The sequence below is a fragment of the Amphiprion ocellaris genome, chromosome 6 (genome assembly GCF_022539595.1).
Source record: "Amphiprion ocellaris isolate individual 3 ecotype Okinawa chromosome 6, ASM2253959v1, whole genome shotgun sequence".
Taxonomy (NCBI): Eukaryota; Metazoa; Chordata; class Actinopteri; family Pomacentridae; genus Amphiprion; species Amphiprion ocellaris.
Window position 1 is genome coordinate 7,906,581 of NC_072771.1, and position 22,498 is coordinate 7,929,078.

The 22,498-nt window shown below is 39.2% G+C and overlaps 1 protein-coding gene across 2 annotated transcripts in view; it reads left to right on the plus strand.

The window, feature by feature from the left end:
- stxbp1b (syntaxin binding protein 1b) overlaps positions 1-21,884 on the plus strand; it is a 29,305-nt gene extending 7,421 nt beyond the window's left edge. The window contains exons 2-20 of one of the 2 annotated variants that reach the window (XM_023285270.3): positions 807-856; positions 998-1,079; positions 3,629-3,705; positions 3,995-4,073; positions 5,087-5,190; positions 8,577-8,725; positions 9,202-9,286; positions 10,776-10,906; positions 11,115-11,222; positions 11,367-11,427; positions 12,357-12,422; positions 12,925-13,005; positions 15,023-15,161; positions 15,453-15,562; positions 16,949-17,050; positions 17,998-18,083; positions 18,237-18,394; positions 19,036-19,159; positions 20,885-21,884. In XM_023285270.3, coding sequence (XP_023141038.2) covers positions 807-856; positions 998-1,079; positions 3,629-3,705; positions 3,995-4,073; positions 5,087-5,190; positions 8,577-8,725; positions 9,202-9,286; positions 10,776-10,906; positions 11,115-11,222; positions 11,367-11,427; positions 12,357-12,422; positions 12,925-13,005; positions 15,023-15,161; positions 15,453-15,562; positions 16,949-17,050; positions 17,998-18,083; positions 18,237-18,394; positions 19,036-19,145 — 1,778 coding nt within the window. In that variant the 3' untranslated portion in view covers positions 19,146-19,159; positions 20,885-21,884. The remainder of the gene's footprint in view (positions 1-806; positions 857-997; positions 1,080-3,628; positions 3,706-3,994; positions 4,074-5,086; positions 5,191-8,576; positions 8,726-9,201; positions 9,287-10,775; positions 10,907-11,114; positions 11,223-11,366; positions 11,428-12,356; positions 12,423-12,924; positions 13,006-15,022; positions 15,162-15,452; positions 15,563-16,948; positions 17,051-17,997; positions 18,084-18,236; positions 18,395-19,035; positions 19,160-20,884) is intronic. The other variant, XM_035955090.2, reaches the window with a different exon arrangement.
- Positions 21,885-22,498: the final 614 nt, after the last annotated feature.

A 22,498-nucleotide genomic window follows, 5' to 3' on the forward strand; every position in this document is an offset into this window, starting at 1 on the left:
GGTGTTGAAAGGCTCATTGATGATTAGAAAACCCTTGTGTATTTATGTTAGCACATGAATAAAAAATGTGAGAAAATGGAAAACATGAAATTGTCTGGGTGACCCCAAACTTTTGAACGGTATTGTATGTGATCTGCTTTAACCTTCTTGTTATCTTACTGGTTTAATTGATCCATTTTAAAGTTTAAAAAACTAAAAAAAACATTTTTTTAAAGTATATTTTTGAAATGTAACTTCTTCTGCTTGGGTTAATAAGTGTGTTCAACATTTAAAATGAAAATGGTTCATTTCACATATTTGCAACCCCAGAGTACCCAGAAAAAACTTGTGCACATGGAAAACATGCAAACTCCACACAGAAAGCAGCAGGTCAACTTGACCCTAAACAAAAGAGGTGTCATGTTTATTTATCAACATCGCTCCATAAAAAAAAAAAAACAAAAACTTTCAGAGTGTAAAATAAAATTTTTTAAAAAATCTATGTCATGTAAAACTATCATATATGTAGGTCTTTCCAATGTACATTAAAAAAGTTTGAATATGCATTTTATCTTTTATGAAAAACAAGTGAATTATCCCAACTGAACCATGATCTGTGAGAGGTAAAGAACACCATTGCACTAAATATTGCTAGAAGTGGTTTGTAATGGAGTTAACAATGAGATATAAACAATGTTTATTGGGATTTTTTGGTTTGTGACACTTTTGGACAATTAAATATGCCATTACATTCTGGATTTCACACTTAACTGCTTTATATGAATGTCTTGACAGAACTGTAATTACATTTCTTTTCTTCTTTACAGAGATAATGAACAATGTCATCAAGAAGGCAAGAGAAAAAGGAAAATGGAAGGTAATCCTTCTGCTATTCTGATCAGTTTTGCCATCATTTTTTATATTGACTTTCTTCCTGATTAAGAATATGAATGAAGTCACTAAGTATATCAAAATAAAATTCTTACATGTTCTCCTGCTGTGTGTAACTGTGTTGTAGGTGCTGGTGGTGGACAAACTCAGCATGAGGATGATTTCCTCCTGCTGTAAGATGACAGACATCATGTCAGAAGGAATCACCAGTAAGTACAACCACCCAGGTCTCTTCAGTTGTAGCTGTGAAGTAGGTTTAATCCAATTTAAACACTGCAACTTGAATTCAGTTCAGCTAAAATTATCTATTGACTCCCATAGCACATCAACAATCAGTCTTTGCTTCATGTAAACCTGGAAAACATCAGAACACCCTTTGTACAAAACGTCTCATTTCCTTGAGAAGTGCCCTTCAAGAGTGTAGCACTCATTTTTGAAAACATGCTCCATCCTTTAATTTGCAGCGTTGTCAATCTTAAAGCGTCATATCTTAAAGCTTTGAGCATTCTTCAGGAACTTGCTCCGCACTCGTATTTATAACTTGGTCAAGAAGAATTCATCCTGTAGAAGCAACACATCTCAGAATTTTGAAAGACTAATTGGAGGCCAAAGAGGACCAAGGAGTGTTGATTGTCATGGACTTTCCTCCACAGTCACCTAACCTCAACACCAATGAATATTTATAGAGGCATTTGACGACTATAGCCGGTGTCAGGGGATGATGATCAGGTAGATAAAATGCAGGTAAAGACACGCAGGTTCAGGCAAAAAAAAAAAAAAAAAACTTTTATCAAAACCTGTTAAATAAAAAAAAAATGACAGGTGGACAAACAAATAAAATTTTTTATACCAAACTACAAATAAATGTAAAATAAAATGGTCCTGGACTTTTGGATATTTTCTGTATGTAGTATGTTGCATTACTAGAGAACACACAGTAAAGACAAGGAGACCAGAGACTCGGTGAAGTCAGTTTGCATTAACAATAGTGAAGTACATGATAAAGATTATATAGCTTAGAGCTATAGAGCTATAGAGTAGAGCTATAGCTATAGAGCTTAGACACAGAGCCAAAAATCTATAGGATAGACACTAAATACTGGAGGAGCTACAGGACCGAGTCGGGGATAATAATAAATACATGAGGCTACACACAGAGCACAGAATCTGTAGGAAAACATGAGGCAAGAATTACCAGCAGAGCTAGAGGACAGAACTAGAGCAAACCAAAACCAGGAACTACAAGCCAAGGAGACCTGGAAGAAAAAAACTCTAAAGAGAACACAAGATCTGACTGAAAACCACACAATTCCAGGCTGAAACCAAGGCAAAACTTAGCTGGCAGATCGGGACTGGGACAGGTCTGACCTGAGTTTGCATGAAGGGAGGAATCCAGCAGTGTTGTCGACGATTAGAGCATGCAGGTGAACCAGAGTGGTAGCAGAGGGAGGCATCGGAATCCAGTGTATTTCCCAGGAGGTGACACAAACATACGCTACCATTCAAAAGTTTGGAGTCACTTAGAAATGTCCTTATTTTTGAAAGAAAAGCAGTTTTTTTCAATGAAGAAAAGAAAGTCTAGGCATTGTTAATGTGGTAAATGACTATTCCAGCTGGAAACAGCTGATTTTTAATGGAATATCTCCATAGAGGTACAGAGGAACATTTCCAGCAACCATCACTCCTGTGTTCTAATGCTACATTGTGTTAGCTAATGGTGTTGAAAGGCTCATTGATGATTAGAAAACCCTTGTGCAATTATGTTAGCACATGAAAAAAAGTGGGCGCTTTCATGGAAAACATGAGAATGTCTGGGTGACCCCAAAGTTTTGAACGGTAGTGTATGTATATATGTTTGTATGTCTGTAAATACTCATATACTAGTATGAAAGAGGACCAGAAGTCTCATAGTTGATAAAGATAAGGATAAGGATACACTTTATTGATCCCACAGTGGGGAAAGTTCACCGTTACAGCAGCTCCAAAGAAAAAGTATAAAGGCAGTGCAAGAATAAATAAGAAAAAAACACGGTGCAAAAATTGCAGATAACATTATATACAGATGATTTTTTATTTTTTTTGTTAAATACCATGCAGAAGACTATATACAGGAGGATGAGGTATCAGTGATTGCACATAAGTAGGTGGATGCAGGTGTAAATTGGGGGAAGAAAAATAGTGCAGCAGTAAACAGAACACAGTGGAGTTTATAATGCAGCAGTGTACAGTCTGACAGATGCTGGAATAAACGTTCCTTCTTACACTTAGGGTGTACCAGTCTGTTGCTGAAGGCGCTTCTTAAGGAGTTCAGTCTGATGCAGAGGGTGGGAGGAGTTTCCAAAGATAGACGACAGTTTGGCCAGAGTCCTCCAATCTCCCACCCCCTCAATGGAGTCCAGGGGGCAGGTTGCTGTAGAAAGCAGATTTATTCCTAAACTAAAGGCTGAGGAGGCAGTAGGAAGAGAAGTCTTACTCATCATTTGCTGCATGTCACTACTACTCTGACCTACTCTCGTCCACGTTTCCTGTCTCTCTACACTGTCCAATCTAATCAAGTAGAAATGTCTGAAAAATAAATGTTAAAATCTCAATTTGATATGACATTTGACAGGTAGAATGATTGTAGTCCTCCAGCATTCACTACTCTCAATCGTCCTAAATGCTGTGTTTTTGTCTTTTCACCATTGTTCAACAATGTTATAGTCTAATCAGGCTTGTAGATTAGTACTGAGCCCAGTTGTTTTCCTGTGTGCTCCAGTTGTAGAAGACATAAACAAGCGGCGTGAGCCTCTGCCCAGCATGGAGGCCATCTACCTGATCACACCATCAGATGAGGTAAACCATGCAGCTTCTACACAGGCTGCTTCTTTGTCTATGGTGATTCCCAGATCCTACAGCAGTTTGTCCAACAAATGGGAAATGCCACTTTTATGTCATTTAAACACTTCAAAGCATTAATTCATTTGGTGGGATGGTGAGTTTTTTGTGTTAGGGTCAATAAACACATCAGTTTTAGTTCTTTTAAATGTAATTGAAATAACTCTAGTAACTTTGGAATGCAGTCTTTAATTGTTCAGTTTTCCCACTAGTCCATTTGCTCAGACATTGTTCTCCACTGTTTCAGTCTGTTGAGGGTCTGATTGATGACTTCAGAGACCCACAGGCTCCAAGGTACCGAGGGGCCCACGTCTTCTTCACTGACAGTGAGTAAATCCAGTCGACATCGACACCATATTTAATTCAATTAATTTCAGTTTTCTAGAATTATATAGCAGCAAATCTCAGTGCACAAACAAACACATCTATCATTGAAGCAATGCAAGTTCAATAGTAACAGCTGGGCTTATAGATACCACCTCAGACTGAACCACAGCAGCAGCTACAGTTCAAACAATACCCATACATCCAGCCACAGTGGTACCATTAGAAGTATTTAGAAAACAAAATCAGAATCTGAAAGAGAAGGACAGTCCAACCTAAATAAGCCGAGTGTGACGGTTCGCATTCTGCCTCTAAAACCACATTCTTCTTCTGCCATGATAACAATGGACCACATACATAATCTGAGTCTATAGTGGCTCTGTCCATCTCTACCTATGTATAGTTCGCTTTCATTCTCACTTAAGTCCCACAGTTTCAACATTGAAACTACAGTGTACTGATGTCAGTCTCAAAGCAGAGATTTAGTCTTCCAGGTTTTTTTTTTTTAAACGATAAACTATATTAAAGTTCTGACATGTATGGCTAAATTACTCTAATATTGCAACATCCTGTTGTATAATGTAGAGAACTTTTCTCGTGTTTGAGTCAGAGTCCTAGTTGAGTGGGCAGTTTCAGCTGGTGGGAGACAGAAGCAGTAACTTCATACATGTACACATTTGAGAGGAAACAAAAGAGTTACATCGAATCTTTATAAGGCATGAATGGATTATTTAATGGAGAAATAAGTCCAGATATGTCACTTTAATCCACTTTGACACACAAAGTGGATTTTTTTTAGGGCTTTTAATCAATATCCAGGGAGGGAAAATAAAAATGTACCCCTCAGCCCAGTCATTCTCTATTCTCTATTTTCACTGCTTCTGCACTTTTAAATCAATCGTTACATGTAATTATTTCTCTTTAAGACTTTTCGCACCAGGCACCATTTAAGGCTGACATGACATGAATAATCTTTTATTAGTCAGTCACCATACTTTTCTGTGGTTCCCTGCAGCAATCCCAGACTCCTTGTTTGGATTGTTGACCAAATCCCGCGCCTCCAAAGCCATGAAGGCCTTGACTGAGATCCACATCGCCTTTCTGCCCTATGAATCTCAGGTAAGATCCTGTCTGGGCTGAGATCACACCATGGCAGGCTGCTCAGAGTTGACTTCAACAGGCATGATGGATGTGGTTTGGAGGGATTTTGGTCATGTGTGTAAAACCTGCAGAGTAGTTTTTAAAATAATGTTGAACTGGTTTGCAAAGATGTGACAAGAACAGACTTCTACTCACATTTTGTGTTTGCAGTGCATTCAGCAAACGGTGTACCACGCAGAAAAATAGAAGCTACATATGACTTTATTTAACAACAGATGAAGCAGCTGTGAATTATTGTGTGGCATGTGTGCTGCAAAAGGCTGACAATACTGTGTAGTTGTTAGGAACTATAGTCCCCGTCAAAGCAAGTCTCCATTGAATGAATAGAACCCATTGTAATGTTATGCTGTGTCACCCATTTTCAATTAATATACGGTATAAAAAAGGCAGACTGTTAGACCTGGATCACACCCAGAGCGTCCTGGCACACCTTCAGCAGCAGAGAAAACACTGTGGATATCATATTAATATCATCATTTTTGTTCGATATCCATTTATGTGACTATGATGGATTGGTATTAAGGAAAAATGAAAGTTTCGTACGACTTGAGTCATACAACCATAGTTCTAACCGTCATTCCTTAAAATTATCATAAAAAAAATAAGATGTAAATTTAGTATTTGTGTCCAACTGATGAATTTAAAGCTTCTGTCAGACACTGGACATTGATCATATCGGGGTTCATCAATCCATTAAAGAGACGGCGCTCTAGTCATTCAAGCCCCTTTAACACAGAGGTCACTTTCCCATTAATGTTCCTCACAGCTGCATTCTGCTGTCGGATCCTGGCTCAGACCGATACGCTCTCAATGCTCTCTAGAAAATCATTTATAATATATAAGAACTTAATTAAGCTGCTGTCACTGTTGTTCTGTATGCAAATGTGTGTAACTCTCTTTGGATCCTGCTGCTGTCTGATGCTGCAAGTATTACACAGACTCTGAAGCATTAATTCCAAACAGCTGGAAGAAAAAAAACATCAGCTGTTAGTGTCTGTTTTCATTGCAGTTTGCAGTTTTGCATTTCAATTTGCCTAATAAAAAAAAAATTGAAGAGCAAAGTACATGAAAAATGTGTATTATGAGTTTGACACTCAAACTGTGTATTCAGCGTGTCTGTGATATTTTCCCCTCTGTTGTTGAGGATGGAAAATACGACTGATGATTCTAAACTACTCCAGAAGAGACTGAGTTTTCATGAACTTGGTGACCGATCACAGAATCAGTTACATCAATAATGTAAATGACAGTGAATGGGTCTCAAAGCCAACACAACGATTCATAGCCTTGTAATAATCCATAGTCCAGTCTTTTAAGTTCTTGTCTTTGCACAGCGATTGCCTCCTCCATTTTCAGTTTAGACTTTTGTGTGGCCAGGTTCGCTGCACACTCTCTTACGAACCCGATCAGGTTGAGTAGTGGTTACCAACACTACATTTAGTCATTGTAGATTCAAATATTGACAGAGCATACTGATTACCAAATGAAGCCTTGTGCTTTCTCCTTGAGCATCAAATTCCTCTTGCCCTACTTCACTCATGCAAACCTTTATTAGCACCAGTAAAGCTCTGCAATGCAGGAATCCACCTTCCTTCTTATCTCAGTAGACGATATTTCCATGCTTTCACCTTTTACTTGTGTGGGCTAACTTTCTCTCCACTAAGGAACTCTGAGTTCTATCTAGGAGATGATGGGGGTAGGTTCAACCACTGTTGTTTAAGGTATTTCTATTTTAGCATGAAGCGTCTCTAAATTCTGCTTTTCAACATATTAGTTTGAGATTTTCATTGTTCAATTAACATGTTCCGTTCTTCTTGAAGGGACACAATTTGTTCAAGTAATGTACTACTTTGTAACTTTTCATCAACATCCATGCATGGTCACACTCACATCTATGGCCAATTTAGTATCACCAATTAACCCTGAATGTGATGTTTAATGTGTGTGTTGCCACAAAATTTAAATAAGACAAGTTTGGAATAAGCTGGAATCTCAAACCTCGTCTGAAGCGGCCACTGAAATCAGGGACCAAACTTGCCCTCCATCAAACTCCCAGACAGTAAACGAGCTGATTCCCATGTCAAAGTGATGGAGCGTTACTGGGATTTGTAGCGTGCAACAACTGTCCCCTATCTGTATATAAAAATATACAGGATATATCCCCTTTGCGCCCCACAAGTCGTATCATTTTCCACATTGTAAGCTGATCCGTTCTAACCCAACAGTGTTTGGAATAGCATCCTCATCTTCCAAGCGTGATATCCTGATTTTACTAACTGGAATTCTGAGTGGATGGCTGGTTTTATTCCTTTGGGAATTAAGAGAAAGAAAGACCTGACTGGCTCTACAGGCAGCCAAAAAATGCACTGCAACTGGTCAATGTTCACATCTGTCCTACATTTCTGCCCTCTGATTGGTTCCCTTGTCTCGACCGGCTGTATCCTCTTCTTCCTCCTCGTAATTCTCTTTCTCATTATTGTTCATGCCAAAAAATAAATAAATTATTGTTCATGCCATTTCTGTGATCTTTCTCCTTTCTTGGTCCTTTAAAAACTAAAATCTACTGTGTATCCTGTACCAGTATCATCTGGGATCAGTGCCTTTTAGAGGGTTGGCATACAGTGTTGTAATGAAAGGGCCTGCTTTTATACTGATGAGGAAAAAGCCACCCATTGCTTGTGCTGCTAAGTATCCTTTCCTAAGCAGCATGAGAAAATACATATTTTCCTTGAGTGTAATCCATTGAATGCTGAATATATAACAATATTGCTCTCACCTTGAACTTTAATGCTGATACAGTTCCTCTGAAGAGGGAGGAGCAGTGCTAAAGAGGACCAGACTGACTGGATCCGCTTTAGCCTGCAATCCTCTGCTATCCTGTAGGTTTAATCCTGGGAGGAGGGGACACACCATACTCTGTAGCCAATGGGAGCACAGATAAGAAGTGTGCCGAGAGAAAACACAGGGATTGTTATTATTTGATGGAGTCAGTAACAGATGGGTGCATGTGTTTCTGTGAGTGTGTGTGAAAAAGGGCTTAATTAGTGTCTACTGGTGTCCAATATTGTTTCATTTATTCTTCTACTTTTAATCATTTTCAAGCTAAAATAATTGTTTTCTCCAGAGTTCTTTCTGTGTCGTAGCTGAAAGCTATTGAAACACTATTAAAACACAAAAAGTCCTAATCATTGCTCAGTATAATGATGCATGTCAGCATCCATGCTTTGGATGAATTCACTTCCAGGTCTCCTCATAGGCAAGCATTAGCACTGATCACTGTAAATGTTGGGGACAGGAATAAAGTTGATGTTGGTCCTCATGGTGTGTCTCTGCCGTGTGTTTAGGTCTTCTCCCTAGATAAAGTGGATGCCTTTCAGGACTTCTACAGCCCCTTCAAGTCTGACGTCAAGAATAACATGCTGGAGCGCTGTGCTGAACAGATCGCCACCCTCTGTGCCACACTCAAAGAGTATCCTGGAGTCCGATACAGAGGGTAAGACCAACAAGAACAGCTCATTTCAATAGTCTTCTCTGCGATCATTTTGACTCCCATTACTTGCATTATTGGTGAGACAGAGGAAACCACTCATCGAGTTTTACAACACCATTTTGATTGGTTGCGCCAACTGAGAAATAAAGTAAAATAATATAAAATTTTATTGATTTTTTTTGTTTGTTTGTTACATTTTGACACTCATAATCCTGGTACAGGCTGTTTCTTACTGTAGATCCCATGTAGAGTAGTATACAATCTCAGAATGTGAATGTATGTGGGTGCTGGTTATTAACCTCACCTGCCACGTGATACAGGATTTATAGCGAACAGGCTTGTTTTAGAGTGTATTTAATAACTAATTTAACCTGTTACTTACTTCATTTAACCCTCAATAAGTTCAGCATTTTTTTCAGTGTTTCAGACAAATATAACAGATTATTGGGATATTGAGTCTTGTGTGTGTGTTGGTTCAGGGAGTACAAAGACTGTGCAGTTCTGGCCCAGATGCTTCAGGAGAAGCTGGACGGCTACAAGGCTGATGACCCCACCATGGGAGAGGTAAGGAAGTGAAGCTAGATGACAAATTTCAAATGGGAGCAGCCAGATGCATCATTGGATGTTCACCACACAGGGTTTTTTTGGATATTGGAGGTTTGGGAAGCCCTAAAATAGCAGAAATATACTAAATACTCCTTTCCACATACAGTATGGAAGGGGACACAATCTGGAAAACACATTAGCAATAGTTTCTGATGTGTTGTTCAAATAAATGTATTTCTATTAAAAACCATTAGTCCATTCTTTATGGAAATTCTTCAAACACGAGTACTGAACTCAGATAGATTGAATAAAGTATTAAAATAAATCTTATATAGTACAACTCCAGTTTTGTGGATTTCTGTGCCTTTACTTGAGCAAAATAAGGATTATATGCTACTGTATTGGTTTAATCTCATCTGCAGAGATGAAATGAAGAGTAGAAATGACGAAAGCTGTTAGCTGTTGCACCCTGGAAGTCCCTGCAATGGACTGCGCTGTATCTGTTGTTATTTATAGTATTTTATTTACCTTTATTTAAATCCCCCTATGATTAACAACCTCTTTTTTGAGGGAGTCTCGGCCAAGATAGACAGCAGCAAATACAAAACACAGTTACAAAAGTACACAGTTAAAACATAATTAAAACACATGCAAAAAAGCTAATATAAAGATTCCATTTACATGCAAGTTAAGAAAAACAAGTGCATGTTGTGGAGTTGGCCTCCAGAACTCGCAGTTTGGATTTAAAAGCGCTCAATGAGATGAACTCGGTTAGTTTCCAGTCTTTCTGCAACATGTTCCATGCTAAAGGTGAAGAGCAAACTAAAGCCTTTTTACCCAATTCAGTACGGGCCATATGGAACAGAAAGCAACAAATGATCTTGTGAATGGAGAGAGTGAAGATCAAAACTTTATCTGCTTTTTGAAACATAACCTGCTGCCATTCTTAAAGGTTGCTGAGAATGGTGCATTCAATAGACTGTCCTCATGGTACTATTATGGCTGCAGTGATTTAGCATTTAACTCAGTTTTTATTCAGTAGAGGTGTGGCCCGATTTAGGATTGTAAACTATATTTAAAAAAAGAAACTTGCTAAAATTCTGTATGATCAAGGGAGGAACCAAGAGAGGGAGTCCAGAAATGATGGACCCTTTCTGGTGAATGGCTGGTGAGGGAGTTCCATAGTGCATCATCTGAAGGCTGCTGTGTAGTTTGGTAGGTGGAGAAGCAGGTGCAGCAAAAGTGATGATTGTAACATTGGGTGCATTGAGCTGCAATCTGAAATCAGAATCTGTCTAATAACTAGTTGATCATTTAAATGTTGAAGATTTCATGTTTTCAGTTAACAGCTCTAAAAATATTTTGTTTCCAATATTGGTGAAAGTGTCGATAATGTTTTTAGCAAAGTGATGAGACTACATTTGACTGGATCCTGTGTAATGTAGCAAAATACCCGTCAGTATTCCACCATATGCACAGTGTTTATTGTCTGCTCTAACGCCTCCAGGGTCCAGACAAGTCTCGCACTCAGCTGCTCATCCTGGATCGAGGCTTTGATCCTGTGTCGCCTCTCCTGCACGAGCTCACACTGCAGGCCATGGCGTACGACCTGCTCGGCATCGAGAATGATGTCTACAGGTAAAGACAAAAGAGGTCTTGCAGCTGCCACGTGTTTTAAAATTTTTTTTTACTTTGTTGTTTTCAGTTTTGTAACTGACAGTTTGTCTTACATATTTAAATTTTCATTTCTCACTTGCATATCTTAAGATTTATTTGAACAAATAGAGTGCTGTTTCTTTCAGATGCTCACAGACAGATTGTAAACTTCTCTCACCCTCTTTGTCAGTTTTGAGACCAGTGGTATGGGTGAGACCAGGATGAAGGAAGTATTGCTGGATGAGGACGATGACCTGTGGCTTACTCTGAGACACAAACACATCGCTGAGGTGTCAACGTGAGTTGCTTTGACTTAATGCTTGCAATAGTACTATCATAAAACACTACTCCTCTTAGGGTTCAGGATACAAAGAACGTCTCAAATCACGTTCCCTGACTTTCCCTGACCTTGTCTTTGTTCTGTCTCTGTCTCACTGCACAGGGCTGTGACTCGTTCTCTGAAAGAATTCTCTGCCAGCAAAAAGATGAACACGGGTGAAAAGGTAGAGAACACACTATATTGTTCTCCTCCTTTCAGGATCTGCTGCTGTGTTTCTGCTCGCAACTGTCCTTCGCACAGAAACACAGAGATGGAAGAAACAACTGGGCCTGCAGGCCAGTTCTGGTCTGGGAAGTGTTTGCTACTAGACTACAAAGATGTGATCATGTGATCTGACAACAAAATAATAATTCATCCACTTCTCCACCACCTCCTGCCCGCATGAGCAGGGAAATCCTGATTTGGACTGAGAGTGCATGTAAATACGCATTCAGTTAAGCATCCTCTCATAGTTTCTGTAAGCATCAAAGCTCAACAATGTCAACTAGTCTGATTTGGATTTTCGTTTACAGCAGTGACTCTGCTTACAGCCATTAGAAGATCACAGATATCAATTGTGTCTGATGCTGCATACTGACAAACCACTGTTAGGTGTCAGTTCTGCAGCCATCATGGGAAACAGAGTTTCTAATGTGAAAATCATAGATCATTGTTACAAAACTCAGGTAAAAACTGAATATTTATTTTGGTTTCCCCTAAATCTCTGCAGTTTACACAACTGTTATGTGCAAGCCGGAGACCTCCTTTACTCAAACACAAAATAATACTTGTATGAACACTGAAGACTACAGAATTGTGTCTAAAATTAAGACCAGGCCTTTTAAACTAATGTAGACACATTGGTAATGGATTTGGGTTTTATACACTGAACAATGTGTCTGGTTTTATTAAATCATTTTATAATGTAAATCTGTGATAGAAAAGTACAATGATTACTTTTTAATATACGTTGATTAGAAGAATGAATAATATTACTGAAAAATATATGAAGCATATCATTTGCACCACGCTAATATATTATTATACTGCATCAACATAAGGAGGTAACTGATAGCTTTGACTGCCACTGAAGTGTATCACTGTCTCCTTCAGACCACCATGAAGGAACTGTCTCAGATGCTGAAGAAAATGCCTCAGTATCAGAAAGAACTCAGCAAGGTAGGAACTGAAGTATTACTGTCTGTCTATACAGTTAGACCAAGTCATGCTATGTACTGTATATATTATATATATATTTAGTACAAATTTCATCCCAACCACAGTTATTGATGCATCACTTCCAGTTAAACAGACCAACCTTGGCGAGGGCAGATTTAGCAGTGATGCCCTCACATCATGGTCATTGCCTTACAAGATGATCCCAAAGTGCAATTTCCATACTAAGCCAACAGATTCACATTATGGTCATCATAGACTGTTTATTTTATTTCTTTTATTTAAGACAAGAATATTACACTGTTGTTACATTGTGTGATCATTAACACGGCAGTAAACATGATGAACATGATCAACATGGCAGCAACATAAGGAAAAGTTCAGGAAAGCTATAAGTTGTTGACTTCATTCAGCTGATAGAAATGCATGGTATGTTTAGTATAGTTTGCAGCTGACTGTTTTCTGTAATAACCTCAGTAACAGCATCTCTCCTGTCTGAACTCAGTATTCAACCCATCTCCACCTAGCTGAGGACTGTATGAACCGCTACCAGGGCACTGTGGACAAACTCTGTCGTGTTGAACAGGTAAATGTCTCTATTGTTTTGTTGGACGTGTCTTTAGACCATTTTGTAATGTTCAACTACAGTTAAAGCAGTGGAATTACTTTGGTGTTCTAACATAAGCAAGCATTGGCAGGATTAACGTCTGTCTGGTGCTGGAAATGTGCACATTTGCACAGCAGGACAATTTCAGTCTCCTGCCTGTGTATTAAGTAGCACATTGTTGTTGTTTGTAGAGCACCATGACTGTTGCTGTAGGACCATCACTGAAACTGACCAGTCATGTTGTTGTAATCTCATCATGTAACACAAACCACAGTCTCCTTAATGAAAGTACTGTGCTTGAACTTTTCATCGACCTTAACCTGCTCCCCACCAGGACATGGTCTTTATCCGTCCTCTCCTGACTTAATAAACCCCGTCTGTGAGAAAGGCTTTTTCACAGAAAGCCCTGAACCAAACGTGTCCCACTACTGACTCACTCTTAAGATTTTTACCGTCTTTTCTTCCCCAAGTTACAAAGCTACGACGCCGCACCATGATTACTTGCATTTTATTTAAATAGCACCAATTCACAATTTATCACCTCAAGGCACTCAAAGGGAGAATCGTGGGATAGCAGATGGAAAACAGCTAAACAATACATAAGAAAATTATGAACATGAGTGAGGCCAGCAACTGCAGATCAGAGACGTGTAGCTCCAGATCCAGAGACATCTGCAGAGAGAACAAACACAAACAACAAGGAAGACATAAAGTCAGTGACATGTAATGGAGATGTGTAACTGTATAAAAAAGAGAGAGAGGAGATTAAGGGGCGAGGTAATCAGTGCATCATGAAAAATCCTCCATTGTTTCAGGGCTAGAACAGCATAACTAAGAAATGCGTGACCCTCAGCCATCCATAACTGTCAGCTTTATCAAGGAGAAAGTTCAGAGAGTGTCTCCCTCCTGAACCCAAACTGGGAGCTGATTCCATAACAGAGATGCTGATAAGTGAAGATCTGCCTCCCATTCTGCTTCTGGAAACTGAGAACCAGAAGTAAACCTGCAGTGTGAGAAGGAAGGACTCTATTAGAATAATATGGTTCAGTAAGGTCTTTAAGATACGATGGAGCTGGTCAGTAAGAGTTTTATATGTGAGAGGATAAGACAGGATATTAGAGGGAGCCAATGAAGAGAAGCTAATATGGGAGAAATATCATCTCTCTTACTGGTTCCTGTCAGCATTTTCTATCAGCTGGAGGTTTTTGGAAGAATTATTGGGACATCCCGATAATAGTCCAGCTTAGAAGTTACATATGCATGGACAGGTTTTTCAGCATCACTCTGCGACAGAAGGTTCATCATTTTTACAGTATTACGCAGGTGAAAGAAGGCCGTCCTACAGATGTGTTTTATGTGTAAATTAAATGACATATCCTGATGGAAACTGGGGGAGAACTGGAGGCCAACCCTGCCATCCAGAGGAACTCTTTGGTTAGATTCTGAGGTGCTTAGGGCCAAATACAATAACCTCATTTTTTTTCTGAGTTTAGGAGAAGAAAATTACAAGTCTTTAAGTCCGGAAGACATACCTGAAGTATAACTAGCTGATTGATTTCATCAGGATCTACAGACAGTCAGGTCCATTAATATTTGGACATTGGCACATTTTTCAGCATTTGACAATCAGGAGGGGCTTTAAGTGCAGACTGCTCCAGAATATTAATAATTTACATTAACATTAACAAATAATCCAGTGATAATTGTCTGTACTTTCTTGAGTACACTGAAAATAGGTACTGTTAATAGAATAAAACACAGTCATTATCCTCATTAATAGCTAATTTAGCATGTTTTAATGGTATAGTTTAGCTTCAGTATGAACAAATATAAGCTGAAAAAAGTTCCATTCACTGCATACACCACTGTCTAACTCTCAGAATTGCAGGTGTGTCCATTTTTTATTTCTACACAGGATGTTTCTATCTTGTTACAATAGAGCTTACGTGGAACTCAGGTTGACATTTGGACCCCTCTGCTCTTTGTTGTTGTTAAGGATCTGGCGATGAGCACAGATGCAGAGGGTGAGAAGATCAAGGATCCCATGAGGCTCATTGTTCCCATTTTACTGGATGCCAATGTCAGTGTGTCTGACAAGATCCGCATCATCCTGCTTTATATCTTCCTTAAAAATGGTGAGATATCCACTGTCCTGTTCCTGCTGTCTTTCATATCAGCTAATACAATCTGAAAGGAGAGAGATTCCTGCACTGTGATAAAAAAAAACAAAGCAGAAAAGAACCTGTTCTAGTATTCTGATGTCATGTCATCTGATGGCATTTTGTGTTGTTTTGTTAGCGCTAGCTGATTCTTAGTTTTGTTTTTTTTTAAATAAAAAAAATATTGTTAGTGCATATTTATATTTGCTCATACTTACATGCATGCGTGTGCTGTGTGTATTTTTTGTGTATTAATGTGTGTGTCAGGTGTGACAGAGGAGAATCTGTGTAAACTCCTTCAGCATGCCAGCATCCCACCAGAGGACAGTGACATCATTTCCAACATGGCCCACATGGGCATTCCCATTGTCTCTGAGGTGAGCGGTTCTAGCCTAGAACCTCAATCTCCCAGCATAACTTTAAACATAAGCAAAGAAGCCCCAAGTCCTTAATAATGTTGAAGGTGTCAACTTTGCTTTCATTCCAACTTCCTACTGTCCACAGTACAGCCCGATAGTTAGTTAAAGCCCTGGATATTTACTCCACCAAGGAAGGCGGCCGAGTTATGTGATGATCGGTGTACGGTTGTCTGTCTGTGCACAACATTACTCAAAAATGAAATAACAGATTTGGATGAAATTTTCAGGGAAGGTCAGAAATGACACAAGGACCAAGTGATTAGATTGTGGCTTATAGTCTGGATCCACAGATCTGTTAAGGATTTCTGTATCATTGTAAGATAGTGGCATGCTGTCACTGTAACTATGACAACAGGTGAACTTTACGTCAGCTGCCTGCTGATGATCACATGATTGTGATCCTACTACAAATCGACCGCTGCGGACTTATCGGGACTTATCCATCAGAAATGATACAACGACTGAGTAGCCTTGGCAGAGTACTGCACTCTCTGTGTCCATTTTTGAGTAATGCTGCTTACAGAAAGACAGACGGACAGACAGACAAACCAACACGGATCGTCACATAATAAGAAGCACTGTTTAGATGCTGGCAGAGGCTAAAGTTTCCCAGAAAAGATAAGAAATTATGCTTTCATTTTGTTTGTAAATGACTTTTACTGATTGCTATTTATACACAACAGATCATGTTTTGATGAGAGCGAGATCAAGCCAAAAAGAAAGCTGATGAACAGGAGAGATATAAACCTCTAGTTATTGATTTTGGTCATATGTTCATCTATTTGAAAAGATTTTGCGAATCTAAATTAAATGAGATAAAGTGAACTCACAATTTTGAATTTTAACCCCCATTAATCATGGCCTCTTTCAAGAGACAGGTGTAGTAGAGTTTAATAACTTAATTAAGTAAAGAGAGATTTGTTTTGCACCCGTGTGGTTCTTTGGTGCCAAGCCCAGAGTGCACAGTATTAAATGTAATCCTTGAGCAGAGAAGACCTAAAAATGCCCCACCCCACCCACCAAATGTTGCCTCCCCAGGTATGATGTTCCCTTATGGCAGATGACAGTGCAACACCTTAATTGGAAACAGTTTATTGTATTTGCATGTTTTTTTAAAGTAATTATTAACTTACTTGCACACATTCCTTTCTACATAGCTGATGCAGGTGTAATTATGCTTGGGGTCAGCATTTTTGCCTCAATATAGTAGCACAATATCGGCTTTTTGTCAGAAAATTTGGGATATTGTGCAAATCTAACAGTACTGACAGTACAGAGTCTTAAAAACATTACTCCGTTTACTGTCTGGTTGAGTGATAAAAACAGAACATTATTTCTTTTCAGGGCACTGTCAAGAAAGCCAAAAAGCCTGACCGTAAGGAGCGAGTCAGTGAACAGACCTACCAGCTCTCCAGGTGGACTCCTCTTGTCAAGGATCTCATTGAGGTACATCCCATATGCTGTAACTGCAACTGTTGCTGAGGTTGTGCAATTTAACTACAGGCTAATATTGGGGATTACCAAAGATACTAGACATTTATATTTAGTTCCTCCATACATGCTCTGGCTTTTGGTAAATGGAACGCTTCACTCTGACCACTGACAACTCCACTCATCACCTCACATCTGTAATCTGGGAATCCTTCTTGACAGCAGCCTCACCTTCAACAGCACATCAACCAGATCACCCGGACCGCCTTCTCTCACCTCAAAAACATCGCTAGTCTCCCAACTCACTCTCCTTTCCTGCTGCTGAAACCCTCATTCACACTTTCATCACATCCTCAGTTGATTACAGCAACAGCATTCCTTATGGTTCACCTTCAAAAGTCCTCAGTAAACTTCAGTATATCCAGAGCTCTGTTCCCCACCTCTTCACCGTGAACACCTCACCCCTGTCCTCCAAAACCTCCCTCCCTGTCCCACAACTGACCCACAAAGCCCTCAACAGCCAGGCCCCCCATACCTCAGAGACCTGCTCTACTGCCACACTTCCTCAGAACCAAGCACCGAACCTGGGGGGACAGAGCCTTCTCCATATCTGCCCCCAACCTCTGGTACTCCCTACCCCAACACATCCATGACTGCACTGACCTGACCACTTTCAGATCACTCATCAATTGGCCCACCTGTTCAGAACTGCTTTTAATATAATACAATTTTTTATGTTGTGTTTTATGTCTTGTTTCATGATGTTCCTGTTTTAATGTTTGCTGATTTTATAATGTAACTATGTAAAGTGTCTCTGCGTATTTTGAAATAAAATACAAATAAAATGTATTATTATTATTATTATTATTATTATTATTATTATTATTATTATTATTATTATTATTGTTATTATTATTATTATTATTATTATTATTATTTGTAACTTGTATGTGTTCCCACAGGACGCAATTGAGGACAAACTTGACCCCAAGCTGTACCCATATATTTCCCAGCGACAAGCATCTGCCAAAGCCAGTGCTCCATCAAGGTATGTAGCTTTCAAATCACACTTTAGGTACCACAAATAAAATTAAGTAGATCAGAATCATGACTGTTGTTTCAGTGGAAAAAAAATCTGCTTGGAGTGGAAATACCACCTTTTTGCCATAAATGCTTATCTCTATGTTGTCTCATCATACAGTAGTGCTCGCTATGGCAACTGGCACAAGAATAGGGGCCCAACAGAGATGAAGACTGGGCCCAGGATCATTGTTTTCATCATCGGAGGCATGACGCACAGCGAGATGCGCTGTGTGTATGAGGTCACACAGGCCAATGGCAAGTGGGAGGCCCTGATTGGTGAGTTCACTGGACAAACGGAGAGCTGACTGGGTTACTTAGTACCCAGTGGACCCTGAAGAAGCATTCCACTGATGTTATACTTGTAGATTGGTTTTCTCATCACAGGGTGTACTACTCAGCCAGTGAAAACGGTTGTGTTTTTACAGGCTCGGCAGTACTGTGTGGTTAAAATAGTGAGACTTTTATCAAGTTTGTGAAAATAACCTTTTTGAAATCAGGGATGTCATCAGCTTGGTTTTGCATGGATAAATGGTTGATAAATCCTTCTGAGGGTCTGGATCTTGCTGATGTGTCTTTTTAGAAATCTTAAATTTATGTTTTGTGTCCAGCTGATTCAGCAGAGCTTGGCCTCTGTGTAAAGGCATTAATCACACTATGTGAGAGCTGATATGTTGTTGAATCACAAGGAAAGGATGCTGGAGAAAGAGAACAAGTGAAACCACATTATCGACTGGAGTTCAGAGTTCATGAAAGCCTTTAGAAACCCTGATATCAAAACAGGCTTGATAAATGTGCAGGAAACCTCTGTGAATCATTTTTTAATTTGTTACTGCCAGTCTAGTGTGTATCTTACATAAATAACAATATTTCACCCAGGATTTAGTCCTTGCTGAGCTTTCAGGATTGTGTACCTGTAGGTTCCACCCACATTATCACGCCTCCTAAGTACCTAAAGGAACTACAGCACCCAGACTTCTTGGACCCCAACGCTCCACCAGAGGGCACAGAGGAGCCACCGGCAGAATGAAAAGACATTCGGAAGTAAATTTACAATTCGTGACGTGCGTTTGTGAATCCCCATGTTCCCTCATGTCAACCAGCCCACCCCTCGTCTTACCTGTACACCTTTCAAAGCAGTATTTGTTGGACGTGATTTTCACTGACACTCAGATGCTGCCTTTGTTTCTGTTTGTGGAGTCCTGGTCTTCATGTCGACTTTAGTGTTCCTGATACAGTGTCCTCTTGGAGAAGTGTACCAGTCTTGGGGTACAGTCACTGAAATCACCTCACTTCCTGGCTCCACTGTTTCATGCTAACTCTACATATATATATAGCATCATAAAGATAACTTGTAGGACATATATTTTAGCACATACTGCATTCCCAGTGTATGTGACACATGCAGTATGGTGAAGCTGCATTACATTCAGGTTGTGAATCCACTGGCAAGATTTCACAGCACATTTCACACCCTTTATTTTGAATTGGTAGGTCATCAACAGTTGATATTAAAATATGCAAAAGGTACAAACTATTTTCTCTGTATCTGCATAACAAATAATGACTTTTAAAGATTGGAAAGCAGAAAATGGAGTACAGGAGATGTGAGACATTTCAGGATTAAGAGTGCCAGAACTATTGATGATGATCCAGCAGGACAGTTGATCAGTTGTTTCAGAAGGTTTCAGGATCTCATTCCCCACACACTTTTCAGGCACTCAACTGGGGATTGTTGTGTCTGAGGATTCTGGTAACCTTCCAAAACCAAAAAAAGGGTGATGGGCTTTTCTTCCTCCTTTTCACTGTGGACGTGTTGTCCTACTGTTTAACTACAGTTGAACTAGTCGGTTCCAGACACACTGAACTCTAAACATACCCAGAATCCGCCACAGAGTGGAAGAACAGAACAGAAAACAGGAACGTATTTTGGCCACACAGACTATTTCATATCTGAAATCAGTCTATAAATGATTCCAAACCGCATACATGGATTATAGCGCAACATGCAGGAAAAGGATGCATGAAAGACCCACCACTTGTCCCACATAGGAATATCTTTGTTGTTGGGTTGTTTGTTGTGTCTTCATTTCACCTTCTTGTTGTGGTCATAATGCCTGGTTTGATTGTCATGTTACATCACTTAGAGGCCATTCTGTGAAATTTTATGGCAGTTTTGTAACTATTTTTGGTTGTTTTGCATGTGTTTGTCGCATTTGACATCCATTGGTGTTCTTTTTGCACCTTTATGTGTTTTGTATGCACCTTTGTGACTTAAGTGTGTCTTATTTTGTTAATCTGCCCATCCTTTCAGCCTTTGGCCCCAGGATCCGTTCAGTAATTAATTTGTGCAAGTAATGAAACTTATTGAGAACATTTCAGTATTTAGTAGTCCATCTCTCTGTCCTTCCAGTATCATATAATATTGATGCTAGATGAGGTTTGGAATTGCCAAATATGGATGTAATATGGACTAGGCTGGTTGAAAGTGAGACTGCTCAAGTGTCCTGCCCAGTCAGACATCTTCTGTGTTTTTGTTCCCAGCAGATTATTGGTTACTTAGTAGAGCCACATGTTTATGACACAAGTTTAAAGAAGATGAAATTCACTTTTCAATGAAATTAAATACATTTTTAAAAGGCTACTTTGAATAACAAAACAGCGTTGTTGATACATGAGGCATTTAGAGGCCAAGGATTTTTTACACTTAGCATAAGTCACTGTGTTCATGATAGTGAAACATGTTCATATATTTTCTTTGTCTTTCAGGATCAACTGAAATCTTCACCCCTTCTCGTCTTCTAAAGGTCCTCAAAGACTTGGAGAAAGAAGAGCAGACTAGTTAAGAAGCTCCTGTTGTGCTCCCTACTTAGTCGGCATTGAACAAAAACACCAAACCATGACTCATCCTGTTTCCTCCTCTCTCCTTTCCCACCCAGAATGGCACATCAAATATACATTTGGTGTTGTATACAATTCAGTTGCTGTTAACTCATGACCTACGCTGTGTTTTATTCACCATGTGTTGAGTTTTATGTGTGTTGATCAACATTTTTTGGAAGAGAGTGAATTTGTGTTGAACGTTGTCTACTGTATATCAACTGTGTTTTGTGGGATTTTATTTATTTTGGAAAGTAATGTGGAAAATAATTTAATTAGCTGGATGAGATTGAGGGATTATGGGCTAAAAATGCCTCCCTGTCATAAGAGAAAAAGGTTTTTTTCATGGAACACCTCTGGATTTGACACATCATCTGTGAGTTACTTTAATTGCAGTATCTCCCTACCAATATACAGCCTTCTCTTAATTAGCTGGAGGTTATGGTTATCTTTTATGTAGTGCTTTCCATAGAGTACCAACCATGCCATACTGTAAAAATCCTCTGATTTGCAACGTGTCTGACCTTGGAAATGCCAACATACATACACTCTGATGGTATATTCAGTCGAAGTTGAAGCATATAAAAGATAAATATACATGATAGTAGTTGGATTATTTCTTGTGCATTGTCTTATTGGCTCAGCATCAGCAGTTTTTCAGGCAGTGGAATTCTTCTCCTGTAGCAATTTAGTTTCCTTTTTGTTCCCTGTGTTTGACCATAATGCTGTCATTGGTTATTGTTGTATAGCGTTTCTATATAACTAGTAACTAGTCCACTGTGTATGAACAGAGACACCAGTATGATCAAAAGTCTGTGCTTTTATCTACACATCTATGAACTGTACTTGCTGCAGGATGTGTTCAGTGCATAAAGTGGCTTTCATTCAACTTCTGGTTTAGTTTTTCTTTATTTCTGCTCTCCTCTCTGTGGCGTTAGGTCATGAGCTCCCTGAAGTGAGAACTTTGAGCAAGCAGTATACTGATAATTGCAACTCTTTTTAGTTAAAAATGATTCAAATCTCTACTGAAGTAAATTATGTGATTTTTATTGCATATCCCTAAATTAGAGATTTGGCTTGAAGGACTTTGCAGTATGTTCAGCATGACACGTGCACGAAATAGCTGATGGGACTTAAGTAAAATGATAAAAATGAAAAGTAAAATTATTCATTATACATGACTGTATAACTGTGTTTTCAATCTTGCTAAATAAGCATCAGGGCAGATTGTAAATAGCCCCAAAGGCCTGAAACCTTTAGTGGCCCCTGTGGCAGTGCAACGATTCATCTCTCCATCCATCCCTTTTCTGCTACTAGTGTCCAGCATGTTCTGGCTTTCCCTGGAGTTGGACACAGCCAGATGACCATGAGAGGAAGGCATAGTTTCTAAGAGCTCCTTTCAAAGCAGAAGTTCTATACCAAGCCTATTTAAGATGTTAAAACTCCTCATCAAACCAAAGATTAGTAGGAAGTGGCTCATATTAAATCACAACCACTTGCCTA